At 45.4% G+C, this 26,339-nt stretch overlaps 1 protein-coding gene and 2 non-coding genes across 15 annotated transcripts in view; all 3 read right to left on the bottom strand.

Annotated features, from left to right (window-relative positions):
- Positions 1-868: 868 nt before the first annotated feature.
- PUM1 (pumilio RNA binding family member 1) overlaps positions 869-26,339 on the bottom strand; it is a 127,765-nt gene continuing 102,294 nt past the window's right edge. For 10 of the 13 annotated variants that reach the window (XM_040619158.1, XM_040619157.1, XM_040619155.1 and 7 more), the window contains 8 exons: positions 22,894-23,161; positions 20,832-20,961; positions 18,208-18,342; positions 15,059-15,196; positions 12,689-12,814; positions 11,394-11,515; positions 5,933-6,125; positions 869-2,698 (listed from right to left, as the gene is read on the bottom strand). In XM_040619158.1, coding sequence (XP_040475092.1) covers positions 2,567-2,698; positions 5,933-6,125; positions 11,394-11,515; positions 12,689-12,814; positions 15,059-15,196; positions 18,208-18,342; positions 20,832-20,961; positions 22,894-23,161 — 1,244 coding nt within the window. In that variant the 3' untranslated portion in view covers positions 869-2,566. The remainder of the gene's footprint in view (positions 2,699-5,932; positions 6,126-11,393; positions 11,516-12,688; positions 12,815-15,058; positions 15,197-18,207; positions 18,343-20,831; positions 20,962-22,893; positions 23,162-26,339) is intronic. The other 3 variants (XM_008694491.2, XM_040619152.1, XM_040619149.1) reach the window with 1 other exon arrangement.
- Positions 5,128-5,210, bottom strand: LOC121099856. Its single transcript, XR_005831597.1, has one exon. It is a non-coding gene; the product is annotated as a small nucleolar RNA SNORD103/SNORD85 (small nucleolar RNA).
- Positions 17,349-17,431, bottom strand: LOC121099857. The gene has a single exon (XR_005831598.1). It is a non-coding gene; the product is annotated as a small nucleolar RNA SNORD103/SNORD85 (small nucleolar RNA).

Consider the following 26,339-nt stretch of genomic DNA (forward strand, 5'->3'; position numbering starts at 1 on the left):
CTGTAAGTGACAGTCCCTTACCTTCAGGAGGGCATCAGGCAAAGTTCCTTCTGTGACCGGCCTGGGGCTCCACGTGCAGACGTGAGGTATGCGGGCTCCCACCTGGCCTCCCAGCGGGCCCCACTGGCTGAGCCCATCCTGTAGCTGCCAACACCGACCAGTCTCCGTGGGGCAAAGGTGGTGGCAGGCCCACGTCCGTGCGCTAGAGCCTCCTGTACTGAACACCAGAGGGACCCCCCGTCTGAGGGTGATGAGCAGATGAGCGCACTGGGCTCCCGGGCCAGCCTGGGCCAGGCTCCGTGTGCGAACGTGGCTGGGCGGGAGGGGGCAGCAGCAGCCCGAACTGAGGACGGGGAAGGGGGCCTCGGGAAAGGAGGCTGAGACAGATGCCTTCGCGGCCGCCCACCTCGGGAAATGAGATGCCCCGCATACCAGAGCCGGAGACATCTGTAATCGTCGGAGCTGAATCGAGACCCCAGGCTCACTATGCCACAAAGGCCAGAAAGAGCAAATGACGAGCATCGAACTGGGTCCCGCCGCAGGACGCCGGCTTTTTGAGGATGCTCCCTGGGACTGATGGGCAGACCCCGGGTCCAGGGGGGCAGATACTCCGATTTTTCAACAGAAGTTGGAAATCTGGACCAAGAGTCTTGCTTTTGAAAGCACTATGCAGGCTAAAGCCAACATCTTTGGGTCAAAATGGACTCCAGAGCTATCAGGCCGCCATCCCAGCCATATTCCAATCCCAACCCCCACCCTCCTGCAAACAGAAACCGAACAAGCAGGAAAAAAGGCACAAAGCAGGAGAGGGCTGTCCTGGGGCACTAATGTTAAGGGGGAGAGGAGGAGTTAACACAGAAGCATAAACTCAGATTCCAAAGTTCTGTATTTTTCAAAATAAAGATCACACATTGTTTAGAGACAATCTACACAAGAGTTACAAAAAATAGTTGCCCAGGCATAAGCATACACAGGTTTGTTAATTATACACATATGGTTACAAGTGTGCTTGCAAAAAAGTTCATTGGAAATATACACAAGGCTCTGGAAATGTACACCGTGTAGTGTTACAATTCTATATTCAAACAAGGAAAATTGACAGTATGTTACATTCACTTACAAGTAGACAAAATGCAAAATACAGTTCATCTTCTGTACAAAAGGGAGGGCGATTCACACTTTACAAGGTGAGAGGGGCTCTGATTGTAAGGAAAGCTAGGGCGGGGCTGGACTTTGCACGTCCTTATGACTGTCACAAAATAAGCAAAACATTACTTTTTTAGGATAAAAAAAACACTAGTGTGAACAGAATCATCTTGAATAACATTTAGAAAGGATCTTGCTACTGTGGGACTAGGTGACAATTTTTAAACATTTAACTAGGCTGTATAAAGAACATTTATTCCTTCAAAAGAAAAAAAAATTTACTTCTGGTTGAAATTACAATTTACAATATACAACACTATATGCTACGACCATAAAAGGTGTGAATATACACTGAGTGCACAGGGCTGGCTAATTCTCTTTTCTTACCAAAAACCGTGTTTATGTTGATTCAAACTTCTCCACATTTACATTACAGGTATACAAATGTACAATTGTACAGTCCAAAGTATGTTCGACTACTCGGGTACATTATAGATACAGATTAGACGTCAAAACAAGAAAATACTACAAATTTGTATATATGCAAAGTCTACACCAAGTATACACTATGTATTTATAGAAGCAAGACCAAAAGCAGAGTTGGATTTTTTTTTTCTCATGCTAAATAATCAGGTTTTTGCCTTTCAATGTTAACAGAAAAAAATCCAGTAGGCAGTCAACAAATACACCCGCCCGGCCTTGAAAAGACATCCTAGGAGCTCACATCTCCTCCTCACAAAACAGGCTACACATCTTCTTCAGCATAATAAGTCTCCAAAAAAGGCAATTTTTCGAAGTTTCATAAACTTAATGTCATAAACTGAAGCTTTAGCAACTCTAAAACAATTTTCATTATATATATATATGTATATATATATATGTTTTATAAACAGTGTTAAATGCCAGTTTTGGGGTCATTTAACAAAATTCAAATTTCTCAGGTTTTTTTGTTTTTGTTTTTGTTTTTTAATAAAATGAGGAGGTGGGGAAGAGCTATTTGCAAAACTTGCCAGCAAGGCAAAATGGGTTAAAAACCTTTTTTTCTTTTTTTTAAAACTTTTTTTGTTAAACCAACCACCCTGAAAGTTTCCACACGTGTAATATAGATACAACATTGAACAAAATATGTGGCCTCCCATGTACATTGGTTACCTATGTACAAGTATCCTATACACCAGTAAAACAACAGGGCAATTAGTCAATTAAAAAAAATAATTAGTACATGTTATGCGTAATAAAATTAAACAAATTTACAAAGGCTTTTCCACTTGTGGATTTGATTCCTTTTTTTGGAGGAGCGGGTAATCCTGGAGCAACCATTTACCCATTTCAGCTTCTCTACTAGAACATTTCTGGTTGCTGGTTGGACTCGCCAGTGGGCCAGTGAGGTCAGTGGGAATGAGGGGACAGGGTGACTGCCTCAGATGATACCATTAGGCGGGCCGCAGATGGGCCCCAAGTCAACGCCGTTCTTCATGTAGTACTTCTCCAGCTTGGCCAGGATGTGCTTGCCGTAGGTGTACTTGCGCAGAGTGGCGATGTGGGGCCGGATCTGGGGAGAAGCACAGCGTGGGTTACTCCGGCTGCAGGCCGACCCCCGGCTCCCGCCGCGCTCCCAGGCCCGAAGCGCGCACGCAAGGCAACACCTTCCCCGCTTCGGTCAAAGCCCCACCGCTCGACAGCCACAGGGACCGAGCTGAGCGCGGGAGGAGGGAGGAGCTCCTATGCCGGGCAGGGGCACGAGAGCTCGGGAGGCGGCTGGCCACAGACCACTTCCAGCTCAGGACGCAGAACACGCGCGACCTGCCTGACCACCACACCGCACGGCACGGCAGCCTCCGAGGCGTGCTTTCAGCCTTGCTAGCCCCACTCGAGGCACCTCAGCTCCCCTCAGCGGTGGGGGAGTGGGGGTCTTTCTTGGCACCGTGAACCCTGAGCGCACCACGTGACCCCGTCCTCCAGTTCACAGAGGATCCCAGAAAACTACTAACAACAATAGAAAGGACTAGTGTGGGCCAGGTACTGTTCACTGAAGCCCCGTACGGCAGGTGTGATCACCCCCATTCTGCCAACGAGCCCCGAAGGCATGCTGGCTACACGGGGCCGGGTCCTGCAGCAGTCACACTTTCACCCACTGCGCCCATCTGGTCCTCGCCCTCTCGCACCCAGGTTCGGCTCGTCTTCTTCTGTTCTCCAGTCCCTGGGTGGGTCCCCATCGAGCATCCCAGACACGAGAGGCGCTTCCTTGCTGGAGCCACCCTTCCTCTGGCGGAAGCTCATGGTGCTTTCTACCTGCCGAGGCTGGGACACGGACCACGCTGCCTTTACCGTCACCGGCTTAGCCACCAAAGGTTCCACCAACGGTGAAGGACCTTACCAGCCTGCAACCCCCCCCGCAACGCACAGCTGCACACTCGCGCACACTGCACACCCACACCAGGGCACACGGACACTCTCCATGTGGAGAGCTCCATGCAGGCCGCTACTTTTGTCTGGCTGGCCAGGTCCGCAAAGCAAGAAAGTCTCGAGTAGCTCTAGAAACCATTGCTGCACCACAGGACACGGACCCACAGCAGCTACTCCGTTCTCACCTACAAGCCCGTGTGGGGAACCGCGAACAGCCCTGGGTCCAATTCTGAGCTGTGTGGCCCAGAGCACTCGCCTCAACAGCTCTGTGAAAAGAACGTGCGATAATGCCACACTTTCACGTTGGCGGTAGTGAGGACGACAGACATGGCTGGTGTTTTTTTTTTTTTTTCTTTTTTAGATTTTTTTTTTTTTATTATTCGACAGAGATAGAGACAGCCAGCGAGAGAGAGAACACAAGCAGGGGGAGTGGGAGAGGAAGAAGCAGGCTCATAGCGGAGGAGCCTGATGTGGGGCTCGATCCCGAAACGCCGGAATCACGCCCTGAGCCGAAGGCAGCCGCTTAACCGCTGTGCCACCCAGGCGCCCCTGGTGTTTCTGACATTAGAACGTGAGGTTCAGGACCCCCCTGGCTCTTTGGCGGCTCTCCATTTAGAAACATTAATGATACATTCAATTCTTTCACCTCTCAGTCCCTGGGACTGGCTGACTGCCAAGTCCAGCCACTGAACTTTGACCCTTCCCCTTTCCCAGACAAGAAACGAACGACCCTCGCGCACACGCATGAGCACTGTTGTTCAACGCCATTTTCCCTTGATTTGGTGGGAGGCGGAAAGGAATCAGCCTGCCCCACTGTCGCCCCTTGCTGAAAAGGACACTGCCTAGCAGTGAAAGCTGGAAAACTCTGTTTTCTGGCTCCGTGGGACTCTTCCTCCTCTTTCAACTCCCTCCATCAGCCAGCTGCCAAGCCCCGTTCTGTCCACTCGTCTTCAATCCCAAAGCCACCATCACCTCCTGGCTTTAAAGCTGCCCATCCAGCCTCCTCCCTGCCTCCTCTCCGGCTGCCTGTCCTCCTCAAAGTTCCTCATCAGCCAGGACAAACGTGAAACGTAAATGTGACCTGGCACCACAGGCCTGCCCTACTGAACACGCTTCACTTCTTCAAATACAGTCTTGTCTCCTGCTCCTAAGCCTTCATGCACCACGTTCCCTCTGCCTGGAATGGTTAAGAGCTTTATTCAAATGTCACTCTCTTGGGGGGGCCTTCTCTGTACCCCCACAACAGAACAGAGCCTGACACTATCTCGCACGGCCTTCCCCTGCATTTGCCCAGCACCACTACTGCCCTATCCCCAGACACCGGAGCCCTGCTGAAAGGAGGGCTTGCTCTGAGCACGCACACATCAGTCAAGTGAAGGAGTGAATGAACGGACAGGCTCAGAACTTCTATGACTCCGACACGGCCTCTGCCTTCCCCAGCGTCCTGACGCACGGATCCGCGAGCCTCACGCGGGAAGGACTCCGGACTCCCCCGCCTTCCACGGCCCCTGCCCACACCACGGCGGCGTTTCACCGTGTTGTGCTGCGTGCTGAACTGGAGGCGGCGGGGCCTCGTCTGGCTCAGAACTTGAGTCCGTAACAGAGTCTCATTACCGAACTTCGTTCTCAGCGAGGGCAAGTGGCTCATCATCGCCAGACCGTGGCCAGCACCTCTCCTGAGAAGGGCAGAGTGAGTCCAGAGCCCAAAGGCCGCTGCTTCGGGTCAGCACAGCTGGGGCTCGCGGCACCGCCCGGCGCACACAGCTGCACCGGCTCTGCCACTGTTCCAGAAGCCACAGGCAGCTTCAGAGGCGTTCGGTGTCAGCCCCACGCACAGCACCCGACAGTTCAGATTTCTGTCCCCTCTCTCCTCAGGCCTCCTCAGCCTGGACTCCCCCTCCCGCAAGGCCTCCCGTGAAGCCTCGAGCACGCGAGCGCGTTTTCCGTGGCTCTTCCCCACACGGTGCTCTGCGGGCAGGGACCAGTCTTCGTCATGTCCGTGCCGGCGCCTGGCACTCTCTCAGTGGAAGGTGGTGGGATGCATGAGAGCAAAGAGTGAGAAAAGGAAGTAAGGCAAGCAGGCTGATTTGCTGGACTGAGAAGTGGTGTCCTAGGAGCCGAGGAGTAGAAGCATGCCCTGAGCACCCCAGAGGGAAACCCCTCACCAAGATGGGAGTTTAAGACTCTTTCACACCAGCGAGCTACTGAAACACGAAGACGATGGCCACTCTAGATAAAAGGAAACAGCACAGCACGAGACCTAGTCCAGTGGCAAACTCCACAGAAAGAAGCCAGCTGTGTACCCTCATTTGTATTTCAGAAATGTCAAGAGCCTCAGGCCTTGCACACTTCCTGAGTGGGATCTGCCCTACTGGCCTACCTTATGCATGACGATCTTCCGCTGGGCCGGCTCTGCCACGTCGATCATCTTCTGGACCACGTAGTTGGCATACTGGTCCTTCATCATGGTGTATAAGGCACTGTGGGGACCGTCATTCATGGTGCATACCTCATCGATAAGCACAGCACGCTCCGTACGGGAGGCATGAGTGACACACTTCTCCACAACATTGCTGTAACGAGACAAATCCAGGGACAACTCTTAGAACAAAGACCTTCTTAGGCTGTGTTTGGCCTCTGCCCTGACTCACAGTCAGCAGCAAAAGAGAGCCTGACATTTTTGGAAGATCAATTCGCCAACTGTCTGGCCCTATGAGTCTCCCCCTTTGCCATCTGTGGCTGCCAATGTGAACCGTGGCTGAGACCAGGTCTCGGGGGAATAGCAGGCCCAACCTTCTCAAAGGTGAGGGTAACAAGCCCAGGTTAAGTGACGGGACTCACACAGGAGGCTCACATGACACCTTAACAGCTGCACTTGGTAATGATGATAATTCCAGCACACCACCAAAATCCACGAGTCCTCTCATTTCTGAGCGCAGAGGTCAGGAGCAAGCCTTCCTGACGTCTCTATCTCTAGTGCCAACCAGAGCGTGGCGCAGGGGAGGGGAGCCCTGCACACTTAGTCAAGGAGGGTGTGAGCAGGAACCATAGCACTCATCCAACAGCCTCATGCTGCCTCTTCAGAGTCTAAGAACAAGAATCACCCTACAGGTCTGCCGGCATTTCTAAATACTGCACACATACGTCGTCTTGGGAAAGGAAAACAGGAATGTGGCTACGCTGAATCCAGGGGGGCCAAAGGCAGCGAGTCAATTACACGTGGCTGTGCTAATGGGTATTTATTACCATCTCCGAGTGATTAAAAACCAACACTACTCTGCATCTGTGGCTCTGTGGGTACGAGGAAGTTGTGTGACGTCGAAGAACACCACCTGTTATTTGTATTTCTACCACTGGAGCCAACACCTGGCAAGAGGACATCTGGTGGGTCGGCGTGCAGCTGGAGGCTCTGCAGAAGTTCACGCTGCTCCGGGTCACAGAACTCACAGAGAAAAGGAACCTGAAGAGTCCAGACGCTACGTAGCTAAGGCAGGAAGCTCTTCCGTGACAGGCCTGAAAGATGGCCATTTAGCGTCTGCTGGGAATTTCTCATAGTCTGGAAGTAATTACTTTCTAGGGCAACCTACCACATGGGCGAATGGCTCTGTGAAACTCTCTTCTTTACATACTAAAGCAAAACATGCTCACCCCTAATATTTCACCCATTTGTCTTAATTTTGCCTTCAGGGCCTGAAAAAGGACACGTATGCCTACTTCAGGAGTCCCTTAAGGCGGGGACCCTGTCTTACTCCTTCCAGAGGCCAGTCCTCTGGATACCTGAAAAGTCCAGTAACTATCACCGGAAGAACTCCCTACTTCACAAGTTCTGACGCGGTAAGAGGATGCTGTTCCGTGGCGCCCTCAGTGTTAGCTCGCTGTGCACACTGAGCTTTTATCTGGAAAACAAAATTCTCGGGCGTCTGGGTGGCTTGGTAGAGCGTTCAGCTCTTGGCTTCAGCTCAGGTTGTGATCTTGGGGTCGTGGGACTGGGCCCTGCACTCGGCTCGGAAGCTGCTTGGGACTCTCCCTCCCCCTGCTCCTCCCCATCCCTGCGCACGCTCTCTAATAAATAAATAAGATCTTTTTAAAAAAAAAGAACGAATGAACTGCCATCCTACTAGTCATTTATTCAACCTTTCTTAAAATATACAGTGTCTGGGACACCTGGGTGGCTCAGTTGTTAGGCGTCTGCCTTCGGCTCAGGTCATGATCCCAGGGTCCTGGGATCGAGCCCCACGTGGGGCTCTTTGCTCAGCGGGGAGCCTGCTTCTCCCTCTCCCACTACCCGTTTGTGTTCCCTCTCTTGCTGTCTCTGTGTGTCAAATAAATAAATAAAATCTTAAAAAAAAATACACAGTGTCTGTCAAGTGTGCTGAACTATCAGTCAAGTCTGATGAAGCCAAGAGCCTCTCCCCCTTTGACACAGCACTGCAGAGAAACTTCTCTCCCCACCTTCCCTCTACAGCACTATGCAACTACCGTACGGTACTATGCTAGTGTGAGCTCGAAGTGCGGCACTGCGGAAGTGCATCTCCTAATAGCCACAGGTTTCTCCCCTAGCAGAGAAGGGACTTAAGATACTGCTGATCCTGTTCAGAAAGCACAAAGCCTGTCATGATCTCCGAATGTTCAGGCGAAGAATTCATCACATTTCAGGACTGCTTGGCTGGACTGTACTTTCACCCACTCCAGGCCTGCTTCCCCTACAAAAACTGGTCAGGATTAAAACAGGACTTCCTACTAAACTGTATGGGGGACAGGACACTCATTCTTCTGGGTACAGGACTCAATCCTCAACACTAACCTGTCTTCCAAGAAAGCAAGCAGGTAAATCAGCTACCACCATGGGGTCCCACTCGGCCAAAGACTTCCACCTTAATACATGATCGAGAGTGTTGCAGTCTTTAAAGTTTATTCTAGGCATTCTGAAACTACAGTTCCCAGCCCATTTGTGGGTGGTGAGATCAACTTAGTGATTTGTGACCAGCTTTTTCTTTAAAAAAAAAAAAAAAAAAACAGAACAGTAAGAATCAGAATTAATCACGGACAACACGGTTTCAATTACATGTGTATGCCTGTGCCCGTGCATGCAAAGTCAATGAAACTTTTTATTTTGGGTCATCATCAAAACTGTAAGAAAGTCACTAATCTATTTTATTTCTATTGGTCCAAGTGCATCAGCTTCTTCTTGTGTTATCTCTAATCTACTGTTAAAACCAAACAGTGAATTCTATTTCAGAGGACTTTTTTTTTTTCTTTTATTTATTTGACAGAGAGAAAGACAGCCAGCGAGAGAGGGAACAGAGGCAGGGGGAGTGGGAGAGGAAGAAGCAGGCTCCCAGTGGAGGAGCCTGATGTGGGGCTCGATCCCAGGACTTCGGGATCACGCCCTGAGCCGAAGGCAGACGCTTAACGACTGAGCCACCCAGGTGCCCCCAGAGGACTCATTTTTCTATTCTGGAATTTCCATTTTGTTCTTTTTATAATAAAGCTGCCTTTTTTTAAAAAGAGTTTTTCTTTTTTCTTTTTTTTTTTAATTAATTAATTAATTTATTTATTTGTTTGTTTGACGGAGACAGAGACAGCCAGCGAGAGAGGGAACACAACTGAGCCACCCAGGCGCCCCTCTTTTTATAATAAAGCTTCTAATTCTCTACTAACATCTTCTCATTCGTTACGATTGTATCTTCCTTTACATCTTGGACTATAATTAAAATAGGTGCTTTAGGGGCGCCTGGGTGGCACAGCGGTTAAGCGTCTGCCTTCGGCTCAGGGCGTGATCCCGGCGTTGTGGGATCGAGCCCCACATCAGGCTCCTCCGCTATGAGCCTGCTTCTTCCTCTCCCACTCCCCCTGCTTGTGTTCCCTCTCTCGCTGGCTGTCTCTATCTCTGTCGAATAAATAAATAAAATCTTAAAAAAAAAAATCAGTGCTTTAAAAACATTCTCTGCTAACTGTAATATCAGGGTGGTCTGGAACTAGCTGGAGTTTTTTCTTTCTTTTTCTGTTTTGTTTTTTTTTTTTTCTTGACTATAGGCCATATCACATTTTCCTGCTTTCTAGACATAATGATACACAGTAGAAACTGAGTTCTGTTACACTCCCCCAAGGATATTACTTCCCCCACTCCTTTACTTAGTGCAGGTAACCTGGCTGAACTCAAGCTGCAAACTTCTCCCATGCAAGAGGAGTCTCAGTTCGGTTCTTTCACCCTTAGCCGGGCTGCCTCAAGTTCGTCCCATGCAAATGTGGTTCAGGAGTCGAGCAGCTATCTGGGAAGTTTAACCGTGGACCTCCCCCTCCCTGGTTCTCGTCCTTTCCAGGATTTCTGCCCTGTCACTTTGTCATTCTCATTGACATGGTTGTTCCTAACTCTGCCTTCTGGGAACACTGGAGATTTTTTTATCCCAACTTTAGAAGCCCAGCATGGGGCAGAATGGGAACTGCCTATAAGTTAAAAGCCAATTAAAACTGGGAAATTTCCTGATTATAGTCAACAATACTGTATTATAAAAAGTCATTAAGAGACTAGATCTTAACGGTGTTCTCAACACAAAAAAGAAATAGTAATTATATGACATGATAAAGGTGTTAGCTAACGCCACTGTGGTAATCATACTGCAATATATAAACTTATCAAACCAACATATTACACACATCAAACTTACATAATGTTATTTGTCAATTATACCTCGATACAACTCAATACAAAAAGAAAACTCAAACGGGGAGGGGGAGATTTCCCCAGTGCAATTACCTCCTTCCAAGTATCAACAAGCCTCCCCTCCCCCAACCCCTTCTGGTATCTACCTGCTCTTGGTCACTCTCTTAACAGCTTAATGCCTTCAGCAAGGTTTTCTGGCATTTTGTCCACAATTTACAGCTGTTATCTGTGGGAGGATTAGGCCCAAAGTAGCTACTCAGTCATTACTAGACAAGTCTATTGTAATATTAATTTATACTTATACCTAAGAGTGAGATATTAAATACACCCCCCCCCAAAAAAAAAAAAGCAAACAGAGGACAGTGACCCAAGGAAAAATTCTGAGATTCTGCCCCTACTTCCCTGGTCCTGCCAAATGTAAAAAAAAAAAAAAAAAAGACAATACAAGGTCATAGAGACCCTGAGATGGTCAAGCTACTGAGACACTGGATCTATGAGTGTTTTTATATCTTTTCTCTCTTTTCCATGCTGCAATGTTATAAAATTTCAAGGCTGCCGAATCATACCTGCTTTGCAATCTATCCTAAAAACCAAAGAAAAATACTCCCCAAACACAAATTACCTATATTGTGCTGCAGGGTACACACACTCCACTTACAAAGACCATCCTGCTAATCCCTTGGAAAGGCCATCAATTTCTTCTCCAACCACTGCTAACCAAACCCACCTAAACATCGTTCACAATCTGGCGATAACGAGTGCCCTCTCTCCTTGACCTGGCGTAATATGAAGACTGGGAAAGAGACACTAAAAACACCGTATACGGAGATATGGTACACAGCCTCTTAATTTTGGCACCAGAGAAGAAACTGAGTAAAGAACATTTCACAATTCCAAACAAGTAAGTTAATAAAATGTCCAGTTCACCAAAGTATAAGATTTAAGTTCTTCAGGAACATAATCCCCAGGCGTCAAAGTGGAGTGAGGAGGCACTAAGGGACCTGCATTATTTTATACTTTATAGTAGAACCATTTGACTTTTAAGCTATGTATACTTTGAGAAAAATAAATATTTTAAAAAAGAAGAGAATGAAAACTCATTCTTTCTCTCTAGACTTGAAATATTATTTTATCGTCTTTTCTGGAAAATGGAGTCCATGTGATTCAAAGCACGCACCTTGCAAATTTGTGCTGACTCAATACAAGTACGTTGCCTCGGATTTCTGCTACAATTTTACTTTTATCCTCAGGACGACCATGCTCCAATACATGCTGGATTACGTAATTTCCATACTGATCCTGTTTGAGAAACAACAGAAATAAAATTTATGTAAAAATGAGTTCTGTGGATTACCTAAATCCTTACATCTAATCAACACCTCCCCACCTTCCAATGGCACCACGACGGCTTACCTGAATGCTAATGAACTTACGAAAAAATGGACAGGGAGTGACAATTTTTCCCTATCATTACAAAAGAGGAACATATTACCAAATGATAGAATATTTCTCTCTGTATTTATGCCCAAAGGTCCTTTTTGGTTTCTTCCCTCATAAGCTACGAGACACAAAAGAGTTGGCCTCTTCTCATTTAAAATCAAAACAAAACAAAGAAAAAAAGGAAGGCAGGCATAGCTGGGAATAAAGAGCTATTTTTCTCTCAAACAGAAGTTTATCTCTAAGAAAAATGGGAAATAAAGTTTATGTCCAACAAAACAGACAATACCTAATTAAATAACATCACAAGCATACAACAGATACATTCACTCATCTCAAGTTAAAGGTATTGGAGAGAACAAATGTGTATAACGAGGCAAAAATATTTACTTGTAAGATGGCCAAAATGAAGAATGCACAAATAATACTTCTAAAATCAAGTGCAAAGGCCAGATGTGTTTGCTTCTGCATGGTAGGATCATGGATGATTTCTTTTGTTGCTGCTTTCTGCACTTCTAATTTTTTTCTACAATGAGGATTTAATACATTTATAACCTCCCACCTCCCACCCAAACAAACAAACTCCATCAAAAATGCTGCTTCAGTACAACAATACTACGTAGAAACTGTTCTACTGGTTACTGTGATTTGGGAGAAATTTTTTAGTGGCAGAAGCAAAAGAAAGTGTCAAAGCTAAAAAGAAGTCACCTAATCCATGGAGTTCATTTGAAATGATGACGTTGAGACCCAGAGAGATTAAATGGCCTGCCTAAGGGGACACGACTAGCCAGTCCACAACAGAAGGCTGGCAGGCAACGCCCTTCAGTCCAAGGCCAGGCCTCCCTTCATCGCCCGCATTCAAAAAGCACAAACCAGGATGGTATAAACGAGAACTTGCCCCAAAGCTTCAATGGGCATTTAAAACACACTGACATTAACTCCTCTGAACAGATACCTGGGCTGAGAAAACACACAAGCTCTGGGCCTGCACGAGCCCACAGGTGTTTGCAGTTACTCTACTGGCAACTCCACTACCTGTACAAGTTGCTCTGTGTGCTGGTGAAGCTCCTCTAAGATAGGGAGTGTCTGGTCAGGGAGACAGTGCTCCAGGATCCTCTGAATCACTCGGCAGCCATAAGGATGCGTGGACAAAGCAAATACCTAGGGCAGACAACACAAACAACAAAGCCAAAAATGACAGTTGCCACTTTCAATGCCTCGGTGTCATTCATATACATTATTCCACTAATCTTCCCAAAGACTCAGAGAGAGAGTGATGATTATTCTCAGCATAGGGAAGAGAACTCTGAAGTTCCTAGAAGTTTCTATAGTGTGCTTGCAGTCATACAGATAGTAACTGACAAAGCCAGAATATTATGTCCTAGTCTGACTCAACGCCCAAATTATAAATGGCACATTTGAGTTTTCCCTACAAATAACAAGGTGTGTATGTATGCATGTGTGTAAACTCGTTTCAAAACTATCCTAGGAATTTAGAGACGTACATAAATTCAGAGCTGAAAGAGTCTTTTCCAAGAAGCCTAGAATGGACAGAGAATTAGTAGAGGTCATAAAAAACCACACTTACTTAAGAGTCCACGTTGAAGAAAAGGGTTAAAAACAAAACAAGGAAAGGATGGGATCAAATCCTAAATGCTTTCACCTAACCACACCGCAATCTTCTAAATTTAATTAGGGTGTTTCCCAGCCATACGCAAGAAAAGCTTCCTCTTTTGTTGGGTCTGGAGAAGATAAGCACACGGGCTTCAGCTCTGGACCACAAATCTTGATTCTGGCCTTCCTAGTACAAAGTTAGCGAGAATGACATGGAGTAACTTGCCCCTCAAGTCTGTTCTTAAGAATCATCACAGGGGGCACCTGGGTGGCTCATTCGGCTGAGCGTCTGACTCTCGGTTTCAGCTCAGGTCACGATCTCACGGGCCTGCTTGAAGAGTCTCTCCCTCTGCCCCTTCCCTGTGCGCTTACTCGCTCTCTCAAATAAATAAATCTTAAAAAAAAATAATCATCACAGGAATAACAACAACAGCTCGCACTAGATACTGACCAAGTGTCGGCGCTCAATGTTTTCTACGTGGTTTTTAAAGTGCAGCTGCACGTGTACGACGGTGCACTTCCACAGTGTAAAGTACGGTTCTGCTCGCTTTTATAAAAATGCTAAAAACTCACAGTCTGTAATGAATTAACTTATTTCACTCAACGTTATGTTCAAGTATTTACTTATACTGTGGAGCTTCTGCTGGGCAAGTACCTGAGTTTGTTACTTTAGTTTCTGTCTAACCCTCTGCTGACAGACATCTGGATTCGTTAGTCTTTCCTAGGAGACTAAGGCTGCTTTCAACATGTCGAAATATGTCTTCTAGTATCCGCGTGTAGGTGTTCCACCAGGTACACACCCAGGCGAGGAATGCTGGGTCACAGGAGATACAAATGTTGAACTTTGAAAGACGATGCAAAATGATTTTCCAAACGGCTATGCTAATGTCTATTCTCCCCGACAGTGATCGGATCCCACAGTCTTGCCAGGACACAGAGGCCAACCAGTGGGGGGGAACAGTGGTCTATCCGCTGTGCCCTTGTTCTGCATCTTCCTGAATACCGATGGAATTACTCTGTCCTATGTCTACTGGCAATTTGTGTTTCTTTTGTCTGTTAAGGCTTGTGGTCATTTTTGCACTAATCTGTACTGTACTCTTTGATTACAGGAGTTCTTCCTATATTTGCTATTAATTCTTTGGCAATTTCGCCTTGAAAATATGCTCTCCCTGTTGGCAGCTTAACCCTTTTACTTTCCTTGTTGTCTATTTTGATAAACATAAGATCTTAATTTTAGAGTAAAAAATCCACTCTCTTTTCATTAACTCAGAAAACTCAAACAACGCCCTAGGTGAATGCCTGCCGTCTCCTTACCGCTACCGTAACTGAGCAAACCCCAAAGCCTAAACAACTCTAAAATCCCATTTCAGTCTAGGCGTAGCAGTACACACGACTGCACCTGAAAATCTACTTGGTGTTTACCATTTTTTCCTTTTAAAAGCAATAACAAAAAACGATTTCACAGACCCAAAAAGAAGGTGTATGTTTTACTCTCTTTTTTCCACGCAGCTTAGGAGGGTGTGAGGACGATATTTTAGGAAAGAGAAATTAATGGTAATAGCCAATTAAGGGGCAATTCCGGAAAAATGGTATAAGAAAATGTCAGCTCTGCTTGGAAGCTGGTGCTAAGAGCATAGAGGCTCTTACGACATACAGACAAATAGGAGAAACTAGAAGCTATCTCTGGCGGTGTGGCCATGTGGGAACACCCCACAAATGCTACCCTGTTCTCCACTCACAGGGCAAACACCCAAAAATTTGCTTTCTTTGTTTCTTTCTTAAGTCACTTACCTGCCCCTTAAACGCATCGATGATAAACTGCAAAGACTGGGGCTGCACACATTCGATGCATTTCTGAACCACGTGATTACCATTCTGGTCTTTCACACACTTCAGGACGTGGCCGTCTAGCTCCCGAACCATCTCGTTCTATTAGAAGACAAGGAAAGAAAGCACCACCAGAATCACAGCAAGCCAAACACCTAGACAACGAACAGTCTCTTACCCAACACAAAGCACTAGGCGGGGCATCTATGGTAATGAAGTGGGACCACACAGCTGTGGCACCGTGACAACAGCACAGCAGCACCAAATGAGGACTGCAGTGTCTCCATGGATTAGCAACTTTCCTGTAACAGTAGTAACCCGTCTTTTAAAACAAGTTCCCTGACTTGCAAAAGACCTCAGAGACTTTTTAAAAATGCAGACATCCATAGAAAGGAACCTGTATGACGTACACTATACTAAAGAATTTCGGGTATAATTTATCATGTTCTTAACGTGACAACCCCGTAGGGTACACGTCATTAATAATGAGAAGATTCAATCTACAGCTCACTGTAGGCTAGGCATATCTGTAAGTGGTTAACATGTTATGACTCAGTGAATCCTCCTAACAATCTGATGCACTGGACACTATTATAGATGAGGAAACCAAGGCACGGACACATTATTTGACTTGCTAAAATCACAGACCTACACTGCCAAGATTCAAACCCAAGCAATCTGGACCCTGTGTGGTAAAACAATGTGGGTCAGTAAAGCACCTGCACATATCCTCCACCCACATACATAAGGGAGGTGACCGAGAGAGGGTTAAGTGACCAACGTGATCAAGACTGTAAGTAGCGACTGACCCAGATTTTTAACCCAGGTCTGGAACTCCAAAGCGACCTTTCTGCCAGGCCAGTGGCAGCAAGGACAGCAGGAACAGTACTCTCAGGGAATACAGAAGACCAGATGTGGAGTTAGGCAAGTGCGTGAGGCATGCGTGTGTACGAGAAATTCAGGGAATACAGGAGAAGACCAGACACTGGCATTGTGGGAGTGTGACACTGAGCATGTGAGTGTGTGCATGCAGGGAATAAGTGGAGATGACAAAGGTATAGGAAAGAGATGGTAAGATCTTCACTGGATCCCTTTCTTGAAGCTGAATACCTGTACCATGCCTGGGCTCTGGCACCTGCTGCCCAATCTCCTTGCCACATCCAATCTCTGTCTATTCGCTCCCCATGCCAAATATGTATTTATGGTGGAAACTACAAGCCACTCCACAATGGTGATGCTTCTGAGAACCATGTCTTAAATCTCTGAGATGTGGAATATGTCAAAGCAACTAAGAGATTATTCCATTAAAGAAATTCAAGATTACAATGCCAGGGACTAAACAAGCCGAAGGCAACAGACTCAGGAAAGTTTCCTAAAGTAATTAATCAAATGTCAGGAAAAACATTTATTCTGGAAATATTATGGGAACGGTAAGTGGAGAATGATAATATATATAAAAACTGGAACACTTTTAATCAAAATAAAGGGGAGGTGGCTTCCTTGCATATGTTCTGGAGCCCAAAGAGGTAAAAACTCCCCTGGAGAGAAATTAATTTCACCTAAAATAATAAACTTCCGTCTAGGAAACAGTAAACTATCCATAACAGGAAGAATCATACCAGGCCCAGGACAAGGTAGGCAAAGAAACCAGATCAGAAAAAAATACACAGAAATACAGTAGAGAAAAGCACAACTCGAGGGGAAAAAGAAAGAAGTGAAAAACTACTACAGCGTAGCCATCCGATCAGAAAAGAGAAAACAGTAAGATCTGGAAAGATGGAGACTAAATCAACAATTGGTCACAGTCACAAGAGACGGCAAACACTGAGAAACTCTAACACTCCTCCTGCTTTCTCTGAGCAAGTGAGCATTATAGTCAAAAAAAGAGTAAGGAACTTCCATGTTCAAAAGAAACAAGAAAATTTAAGAGGAAGAATTCAGCCATTAAGTTTTCATCCATGAAAATTGCAGGGAAACAGACTGATAATGATCCGAACATTAGGGGGAACAGAGGAGCAGCTCTGCCCCTGCCCCTCACTCCTCACACACAACACCACGCTGCAGCTCCAGGGCTGAGCGCTGGCCCAACTCCCCGGGCTCCTACACCTGCCTTCCCCAGCGTCCTGACGCGCGGATCCGCGAGCCTCACGCGGGAAGGACTCCGGACTCCCCCGCCTTCCACGGCCCCTGCCCACACCACGGCGGCGTTTCACCGTGTTGTGCTGCGTGCTGAACTGGAGGCGGCGGGGCCTCGTCTGGCTCAGAACTTGAGTCCGTAACAGAGTCTCATTACCGAACTTCGTTCTCAGCGAGGGCAAGTGGCTCATCATCGCCAGACCGTGGCCAGCACCTCTCCTGAGAAGGGCAGAGTGAGTCCAGAGCCCAAAGGCCGCTGCTTCGGGTCAGCACAGCTGGGGCTCGCGGCACCGCCCGGCGCACACAGCTGCACCGGCTCTGCCACTGTTCCAGAAGCCACGGGCGGCTTCAGGGGCATTCGGTGTCAGCCCCACGCACAGCACCCGACAGTTCAGATTTCTGTCCCTCTCTCCTCAGGCCTCCTCAGCCTGGACTCCCCCTCCCGCAAGGCCTCCCGTGAAGCCTCGAGCGCGTGAGCGCGTTTTCCGTGGCTCTTCCCCACACGGTGCTCTGCGGGCAGGGACCAGTCTTCGTCATGTCCGTGCCGGCGCCTGGCACTCTCTCAGTGGAAGGTGGTGGGATGCATGAATAAAGAAGTGAAGGAAAACTGCACGTGGGCTAGATCATCTAAGTTTGATTTGTTGGAGTGGTCAGTTCTAGCATTTTAACCTGCTTTAATTCTTGTCCAACAAAACACCGACCTGTAAAATGGCACCTACTAGACTGGTCAATGAGTGTTTGAAACCAATGGCTTTAACATAAGACACTTGATCTACTGTAAATTCACACAATTGCACAGTCCATGCTTGCCATGCACAGAAAGGCAGCCACAAGCACCAACCCCCCCCAAAATAAAACAACAACAACAACAAAAAAAACTGTACAAGAAAACCAAAGACTGACAGATTTACAGCGTTCACTACATGTACCATGGAGAAACATCGAACACCAAGAGAAAAGTTAAAGGGGAAACTTACAATTACCTGCTGGTCTGAGGGAATAAATTCAAGAGCTTTCTGGATAACGCGGCAGCCATACATCTGCAGGGCCAGTGACAGGACGTGGCCTCGAATCCGTTCCGCCAAAGCCAGCTTCTGTTCAAGGCTGCCAAACTACACAGAATGTGTGGGTGAACAGCATTACTTAGATGGAAGGAAAGAAACCGGAGAAAGCAAAGCATCCATTACTCTGTATCAACCACTGGCATAACCTCTTTCAGCCCTGTCACCCTGTGATTAACTAACTAAACCTGTTTGATCAAAAACCCTTTGTTTTTTCAAGCCAAGAATTCTCAGCCTCTGATTACGAGGAACCCATTTTAATGTTGAAAAACTTCTCACGTATCTAACAGCAGCAGTTTCACTACTATCTGCTAAACAAACATGTAATTCCTAAAGCTGCCATTAATTCATTAATACTATGAATCTACATTCCTATTAACTGTAAGAACATCTACATTTATTCTGAAAATAGTAATACATGTGGGAGACACTGTTTACTGGAACCTTACTTAGTGTACGGGAAAGATTCAAGGACTTCCTGGAGCAAATCTATAGCACTCAGGTGTCTAAGGTCTGTGGGTTAGAAAGTTCCTCTTTCATCCACATGAAATTTAACATATGGACATTCTGTTTTGAATTAGGGTTCTACATCACTCTAACAATTCAAATTTTCTCTTTATATAGGGCAACAGAGTCTGGGGACAAGTTAGTAGAATAATATAGAGGTAAGGCCGCACAAATGTTCAAACTCTTCCTAGAAGGATTGTCCATCCCTGCCTCTTTATTTTCATTTGAATGACATCATCATGAGACTGGAGGAGATTTTATATATAATCAGCTTCCCAAACCCACTCAGTTTCCACACAAGGGAACTATGGGCCAGGGATGCTGTGTGAGCCACGGACGTTCTCTAGCTTGCCCCCAAATCATACAGCTATAGTCAGCCATTGCTGCCTGCACAAGAACTCTAGAGCTGGAGAGCTCTACATTCTTCTATCTGGGACAAGATGGTGGTGGAAAGACATTCTAAAATCAAAAACATACATCATTTTATGTTGGTTTCTTACTTTTAATTGGGGATTTTAAATTTTAAGTGAAATTTAAGGGTTAAGAGGCACAGGATCAAAAGCCACTGGTATTACTTCAGCGATTCAATAGATGCATCTCAGAAACAAGAATCAACAGTTTTTCAGATCTTTCTCTGAATTTTTAAAAATGGACCGCATCCGGGCGCCTGGGTGGCTCAGTTGGTTAAGTGACTGCCTTCAGCTCAGCTCATGATCCTGGAGTCCCAGGATCGAGTCTGTGTCAGGCTCCCTGCTTAGCAGGGAGCCTGCTAAAAATGGACTCTATCTAGTACAGCACCCCCAGTTTTTGCTTATTCCCCAAACTGATTCTGATAGTTTTCCCTCGAGTACTGGATCAATTTAAAAAGCACAAACATTCAAATTAAAGATACAATCGATTAACTCTAACCTTCGCAAGGGTACATGGACTGTTTGCTACCAAATATTACAACAACTTTACAGGACCACAAAAAGGTTACTCTTTGTTACAAGAACTAAAGTAATAGCAATGATTTTTACTGCTGTTAATACAAACCACAAAGATGACAGATGTGTTTACAAAATATTAAAATTCCTTTAAAAGTCACTGCATTTTCACTTTGCTCAGAATTTAATCACAAACTCTCAGTAAATAGAAATGTTACAAATATGTTGGTTTCTTAGTGTATCACTAAAGAGTTAAGAGTCAAAGAAGTTCAGTCTTTGTGAGAAAAGGCAGGAATACAAAAGTTGTGAGCCATTTTTTTTTTTTTAAATCTTCACACAAAGTAAGATGTAAAAAATTGACAAATTTCTTCTGTGTGGAGCAGGTAACGTGCAGTTCCAGCATTTTCCCCTGTACCAGGTTCTTCATCTCAATGTCTCATTCCTGTCTGGAGTTAGGACTTGGAATTGCTGACCCCAGCACACCAGGGTTACAACAGCATACAAAAACTCCCTGCCTTTCCAACATTTTCGTTTAGTAGGGGCAACAGACATTAATCCAACAATCTCATTAATCCTTTCCAAAAGCAATGGTAACAAGGTGAACGTTATTCATAATAACAGAAGTAAAAGAGGAAACCAAGGCTGAAGGATCGCCTAAAAAGCAGCATTTAACAATCCTCATGACTGTAGTTTATGATGAAAAACACTACAGTTGACATTCAAAGATAACTCTCTAGGAATCCTAAAAATCCATTTTTTTAGAACACTTTATCATGATCCTGCTAAAATTATCCTACAAGGATTATTTCCTCTAAAAATGACATGTTTAGTGAATCTATCATAACAATCGGAAATAATGTGCTGGATCCTAAATGGGGACAGCGGTTCTCCAAACACATTCTTAAAATAGACTGGCACATCTGCTTGGGTATTTAAACGATATACTGCCGCTAATAACTTGGAGAAACAATTAAAAGCTCTTCAAAAAGACCACACACACTTCATTTTGAGGACTGGAATGAGACTGCCATTCTAAAAACAGCTAATGAAAATCAAAATGCTCTGGAGATTCTCTAACGTCAAAGAATAGAAAGAACAAAGGCTTACTTCAAAGAACTTCTGAATGACGTAATTTCCAAATACATCCACCATTAGCTGGTAAGCGGCCTGGAGGATTTCATTGAAGACAAGCTGGCGTTCAGCTGGTGTGGCCCGTTCTAGTTTCAGCTGAATGAATCTGAAGTACAAAGTAAAAACGGCAATCCTAGCATCTCAGGAAGACTTGGAAATCAATAAGAATTAGTTCAATTTATATAACGTATCCGTGCCCATGTATGTGGGCACACACACACAATACTGTTATTTAAACAAACTACTTGAGCTCACTTCATTGGAATCTCTGAAAAGGAAAAAAAAATTATAGTGTGAAGTACCCCTAACTTCACTGCGCTTTTAAAAGTATATTTAGGGGCGCCTGGGTGGCTCAGTCGTTAAGCATCTGCCTTCGGCCCACGGCGTGATCCCAGGGTCCTGGGATCGAGCCCTGCATTGGGCTGCCTGCTCCACTGAGAGCCGCTTCTTCCTCACCCACTCCCCCTGCTTGTGTTCCCTCTCTCGCTGGCTGTCTCTATCTCTGTCAAATAAGTAAATAAAATCTTAAAAAAAAAAAAAAAGTATACTTAAATTTTAGTACATTTCATTACATACACACAAAACCCTATTTTGGGGATGAGGGGGAGACAAGCAGGGGGGCAGGGAAAGGGGGGTAAAGGTGGGCATTAACTCAGGGAGAACTCTACCTGACTTTCTCTTTAGAAACCAGCCCTACATCAATAAACTCAGTGCTTATAGCCCGTAGCATCTTCTTTAACTCATGTGAATATGAAGCAGTACTCATTCATGATGTGGAAGAGTTGTGACTGACGCCTGCAGTGTCTTCCGAAGTAGCACTGTTTGCAGTTTTCACTTCAGGTAAGTATATAAGAAAAAAACCTGTTGTCTCTCAATCTGGTCTATAGGATCCAAATAAGAGAAATCCTTGCCCCACAGCAAGATGGCAGAACTCAAAGAGGAGACGGGTTCTTTAGAAGCTGTTTCAGTGTGCACAGACAGCAAGAAAGAGAAATGGAGACAAATAGGAAAGGATAGGTGATGTCACCATAATTAGGCTTTTTTCCCCAGGACCAGGGTGGTCCCTTTCTGCAAAGGCCACTGGAACAGCCAAATGGGGAGGGATAAGCCAAAGCAGATTCTGTGTTTTACAGAAGCTTCTTCTCTCTCACCTCTATGTAGACTCTCATTTCTACAGAGTGAAACGACACAGAAAAGTGGTGGAGCTATCTTATTCCTGAGCAAGCAGACATCCAAACTTACATGTGAATAATGTCTCTTTAAGAGCAAGACTCTTGGGGCACCTGGGTGGCTCAGTCCTTTGAGAGTCTGCCTTCAGCTCAGGTCATGATCTCAGGGTACTGGGATCATGCTCCATGTTGGGCTTCCTGCTCAGCAGGGAGTCTGCTTCCCCTTCTGCCCCTCCACCCCCCCACTTGTGCTCTCTCTCAAATAAATAAAATCTTTAAAAAAAAAAAAAAAGAGCAAGACTCTTAATAGTGATTAAAGTAGCAAAAGTGTGCATATATCTATGTGTTATTGTTTCTCTTCCTTAAATTACAGACACCCTGTGAGGCTCCCCAAAACTAGGAATACCACAATACGATAAAAAGGTTTGTTGAAGCATGTGATCCAGAATACTAATTGGCTCTTTTCAATCACCTCTGTATCTGGGGGCCTGGGTGGCACAGCGATTAAGCGTCTGCCTTCGGCTCAGGGCGTGATCCCGGCGTTCTGGGATCGAGCCCCACGTCAGGCTCCTCCGCTAGGAGCCTGCTTCTTCCTCTCCCACTCCCCCTGCTTGTGTTCCCTCTCTCGCTGGCTGTCTCTATCTCTGTCAAATAAATAAATAAAAATCTTTAAAAAAAAAAAATCACCTCTGTATCTGATGACCCTCATATCCCGACATCCCCCTGAAATAAATAATGGGAAGCATACTAAAAGGCAAACTTTGTTTCAATTACTTTATGGCTATTTACTTAGTGTATACCTTATCTGAGGCATGGAATTTAAGGCATTAAGATTTCAGTTACCTTAAGTGCCAAAGCCAAGTCCTCACCTGGACCCATGCTGGTCTTGGGAAAACTCCATTATATGCCCAGCGATCTCCCGCAGTTGTAAATTAGGGTACCGGTTATTTCGGAAATCCTCCAGAAGCCTGCTCCTGCCAGAGGGCATGACATCAGACATTCCGTATCGCAACCGGGAGGAAGAAAACAGGGTGCTGCTGGGGCTGAAGAGGCTGGAGGCACTGCTCGCGCTGCGGTACTTGGCTTCAGCGCCTGGCGCGGCAGAGATGTATCTCCCACTCCCATTGGTGAGGCCTCCTGTTGGTTACAGAACAGGACAACTCAAGACTCATTCTTAAGGAATGCTGTTCAAAAGAGGGAAAAAGCATCCCACACATGAAAGCCTGCATCATTTCGGATTTTGTTTCAGTGCTATTGCTTTTGTGTTAAGATTCGATTCTATTAGTGCCACAGTTTTTATAAGGCCAACTCACCAAGATGGAAAGACACTTCTGCACAAAGACCGAGAGGGGAAATGCTTGGACCCACCAAGAGGGGACTGCTAGCAATAACGGGAGCAATAGTTAGCGCAGCCCTCAGTGAGGAAAATGCCGGGGAAAGTGCCTGCCCTGTGACCCAGCACCTGAGCACCAGGGATCCAAAAACACACAATGCACAGACCTCAAGTCGTTTTCTGCTCTGAGCTCTGGGGAGATTCCTGCCATGAGCAGAAGAATCCCATTCCCATCAGAAACTCTTCCTTAAAAGAGGAAGAGAGAGAGAGAGAAAAAAAAAAAAAGAGTACCCAGATTGGTCTGTTTTATATAAAAAGCTTCTGAAAAAGGTCTGAAGGAATGATTCTGCCACTAAACAGAAATCTGAAAATCACTAAGGCACCCTAGGCCGAGGAGGAGACACAAGGAGTAGGAAAAAAAAGGACATATGCTTTGCAATGGAAGGTTCTCAAGTTCTGCATCCGGAATGGGCAGCTCTTAACACCTTCTTTTGGGACAGAGCCTGAAATGATTACAGTAGCAACAACTTTCATGCCACAGATACTGATGACTGACCTGATGACCAGGGAATAACAATTGTGAATCTCTAGACAGATAAAATAGAGGTAAGACCAAAAACGTTATCAAAATGTAAAGCAGAGTAAAAAATTCTTATGAGAATATATTTTCAATATTCTTACTTTTTTTACAATGGTGGGTTTTTTTTTAAACTTTACACTATAAAAAAAGGTATGTTAAAAAAAAAAAACCCTTTCTGTGTGTTATTTTACCCCACTCCTTTTAAAACAAAAAGGCAAAGTAGGTAAGAAACACCATAATAAACCACAAAGAGCACAGATGAATAACAACTCAGAATCTATGAGAAAAGTCACCCAGCATGAACCGTCCGTTAACTTCTTCACGAGATGTAATGAATGTCTGCTCTGGAGTTTAACAGCAGCTACAAAAGATACCCAGCTTGGATTTCTCCACAGAATTCTAGGGCCCAGCTTCAAAGGTCTGGATCTCAATGAAAGTGATGGAACCAAAAGGAAAAGGCTCAATGTTAAAATCTGTGAAGCATTTACTGAGCATTTGTCCTATGCCAGGTGCTATGCTAGAAGTATTCCATATACACTTTTACTGAATTCTCACCAGTATTTTGGAAAAGAAGTTTTAAATTACCATTTATGTAACAGATAATTAAGGCCCAAAGAGGTAAAATGCTCCCCCAAAGATACAAAACCCAAGATGATCGTGGCCAGATTGTGTGACACAACTCGACTCCAGAGTTAAGTGCCTTTGCAACCTAATGAGACTCATTTTCAGACTCAGTTATATCAAGAAAGAGAGGAGGTTTTTAAGAATAGAGAACAGTGAGTAGCCATACAGCTGCTCTTTATTAAACATTTCAGAAACCATTCTTTCTTCCCTGCCCTGAGAAAGAGGAGAAATGGCCAAAGAGGTGAAAATCAGGTCCCGCAGAGTGGGAACAGCAAGGAACGTGGTTAAGAAGAACGAATGGCACAAACATACAAAGTTTTGAAAATAAAGATATTTTAGGAACCTGGTCACTAATAAAGGCACTTAGGGAAAAGTAACAAATCAACAGAGAAACAGAACCAAACTCCTAAAAAGCCACCCTAATATGGATGATAAACATAAGGGACCTGGACTGTAATTGACAAATTGCTACTAACTCAGAGTGGACGGCCCTGAGAGTCAAAGCCCCCACAATACTGTGAGATTTACCTCCGAGACTGCAACCAGGTTCCGCGATAAATGTAAGAGAAAAATTTTCTCTGGCTTAAGTAAGGTGAAGGAAAAAGAAACCATTCTGAAATAGGCCAGAGCTCTCTGTTCTCCACCAAGCCTGCCCTCTGGAGAAACTAGTTAACCAGAGCGTAACCTGCTGGGTTATCGTCAGAGACCGAATGAGCCAGGGAAGGAAAATACACAACTCTAACCTATTCAACCCATCCCGTCCCACCAAAAGGGGGAGGAAACAAGTGAAAAGCACGTGTGAAGTTGGAGGTCCGGAAGCACAGGCTCCCTTAAGGACTGAGCCCCAATGATGGGACTACAGAGCGCTGCCCCTCCCCGCACACCTCGCCATCACGTCACCGGAAGCCTACTTACGGCAGTTCTTTTCCCCGGCACATCACCGCCGGCTCTCGCGAAACAATGACAAGGCATACCAACCGTCAAACAACACAGTGTGAAGAGAAAGAGCAAGCATCGGGGATACACACGACAGGGATACTCAAGTCATCAGACCAGGAACTGAACACAACTACGGTGAATACGCTACAGGCTCCGACGGAGAAAGCAGACGGCATCCAAGAACAGGTGGGCAAGGTTAGCAGAGAAGAAAATCCTAAGAACTGAAAAGAAATGCTAGCGATAAAAAACTCTGTGACCAAAATGAAGCATTCTTTGATGCGCTTAGTAAACAGGACCCACATGAGGGAAGAATCTCCAGGCTAGAGGATCTATCAACAGAATCCGCAAAAACCAAAAAGGAAAGAGAAAAAAGACTCAGAAAAACAGAATCGAATACCCATGGGGGTAAAACCCTGCCTCTTCCCCTTTAAAGAAAAAATTGCCAAGGCCCCCAACATCTGACTCTATTTAATACAGGCAGAGGCAAAACCGCTCACCAAAATGTTTACAGTAAGCTCTCCCCAATCTACTCTCTAATACTAATACCACAGCCAGGTAGCCCTAAATTAGATAAGCCCAAAATGAGTTGCAATCAGTGCATACCACTGAGTCCAAAATACGTTAATTTTCACATAGTTAATTTTACACATGACAAGTCACTTTCAGAGAATCAGGTGAGCAATCACAAAATACTGCATTTACCTTTTAGAATGGAGAAGTATGAAAGGCAAACACATGACTAGTAAATAAGCCAAAATTAGTACAAGTTATTGAAGGATAAATTAGAAACATCTCTTGCTGTTCATGCAGGGACAGAGAAAACCATTTTGTGTTTTAAC

This window comes from Ursus maritimus, unplaced genomic scaffold, assembly GCF_017311325.1.
Source record: "Ursus maritimus isolate PB19 unplaced genomic scaffold, ASM1731132v1 scaffold_32, whole genome shotgun sequence".
In the NCBI taxonomy this organism is placed as follows: domain Eukaryota; kingdom Metazoa; phylum Chordata; class Mammalia; order Carnivora; family Ursidae; genus Ursus; species Ursus maritimus.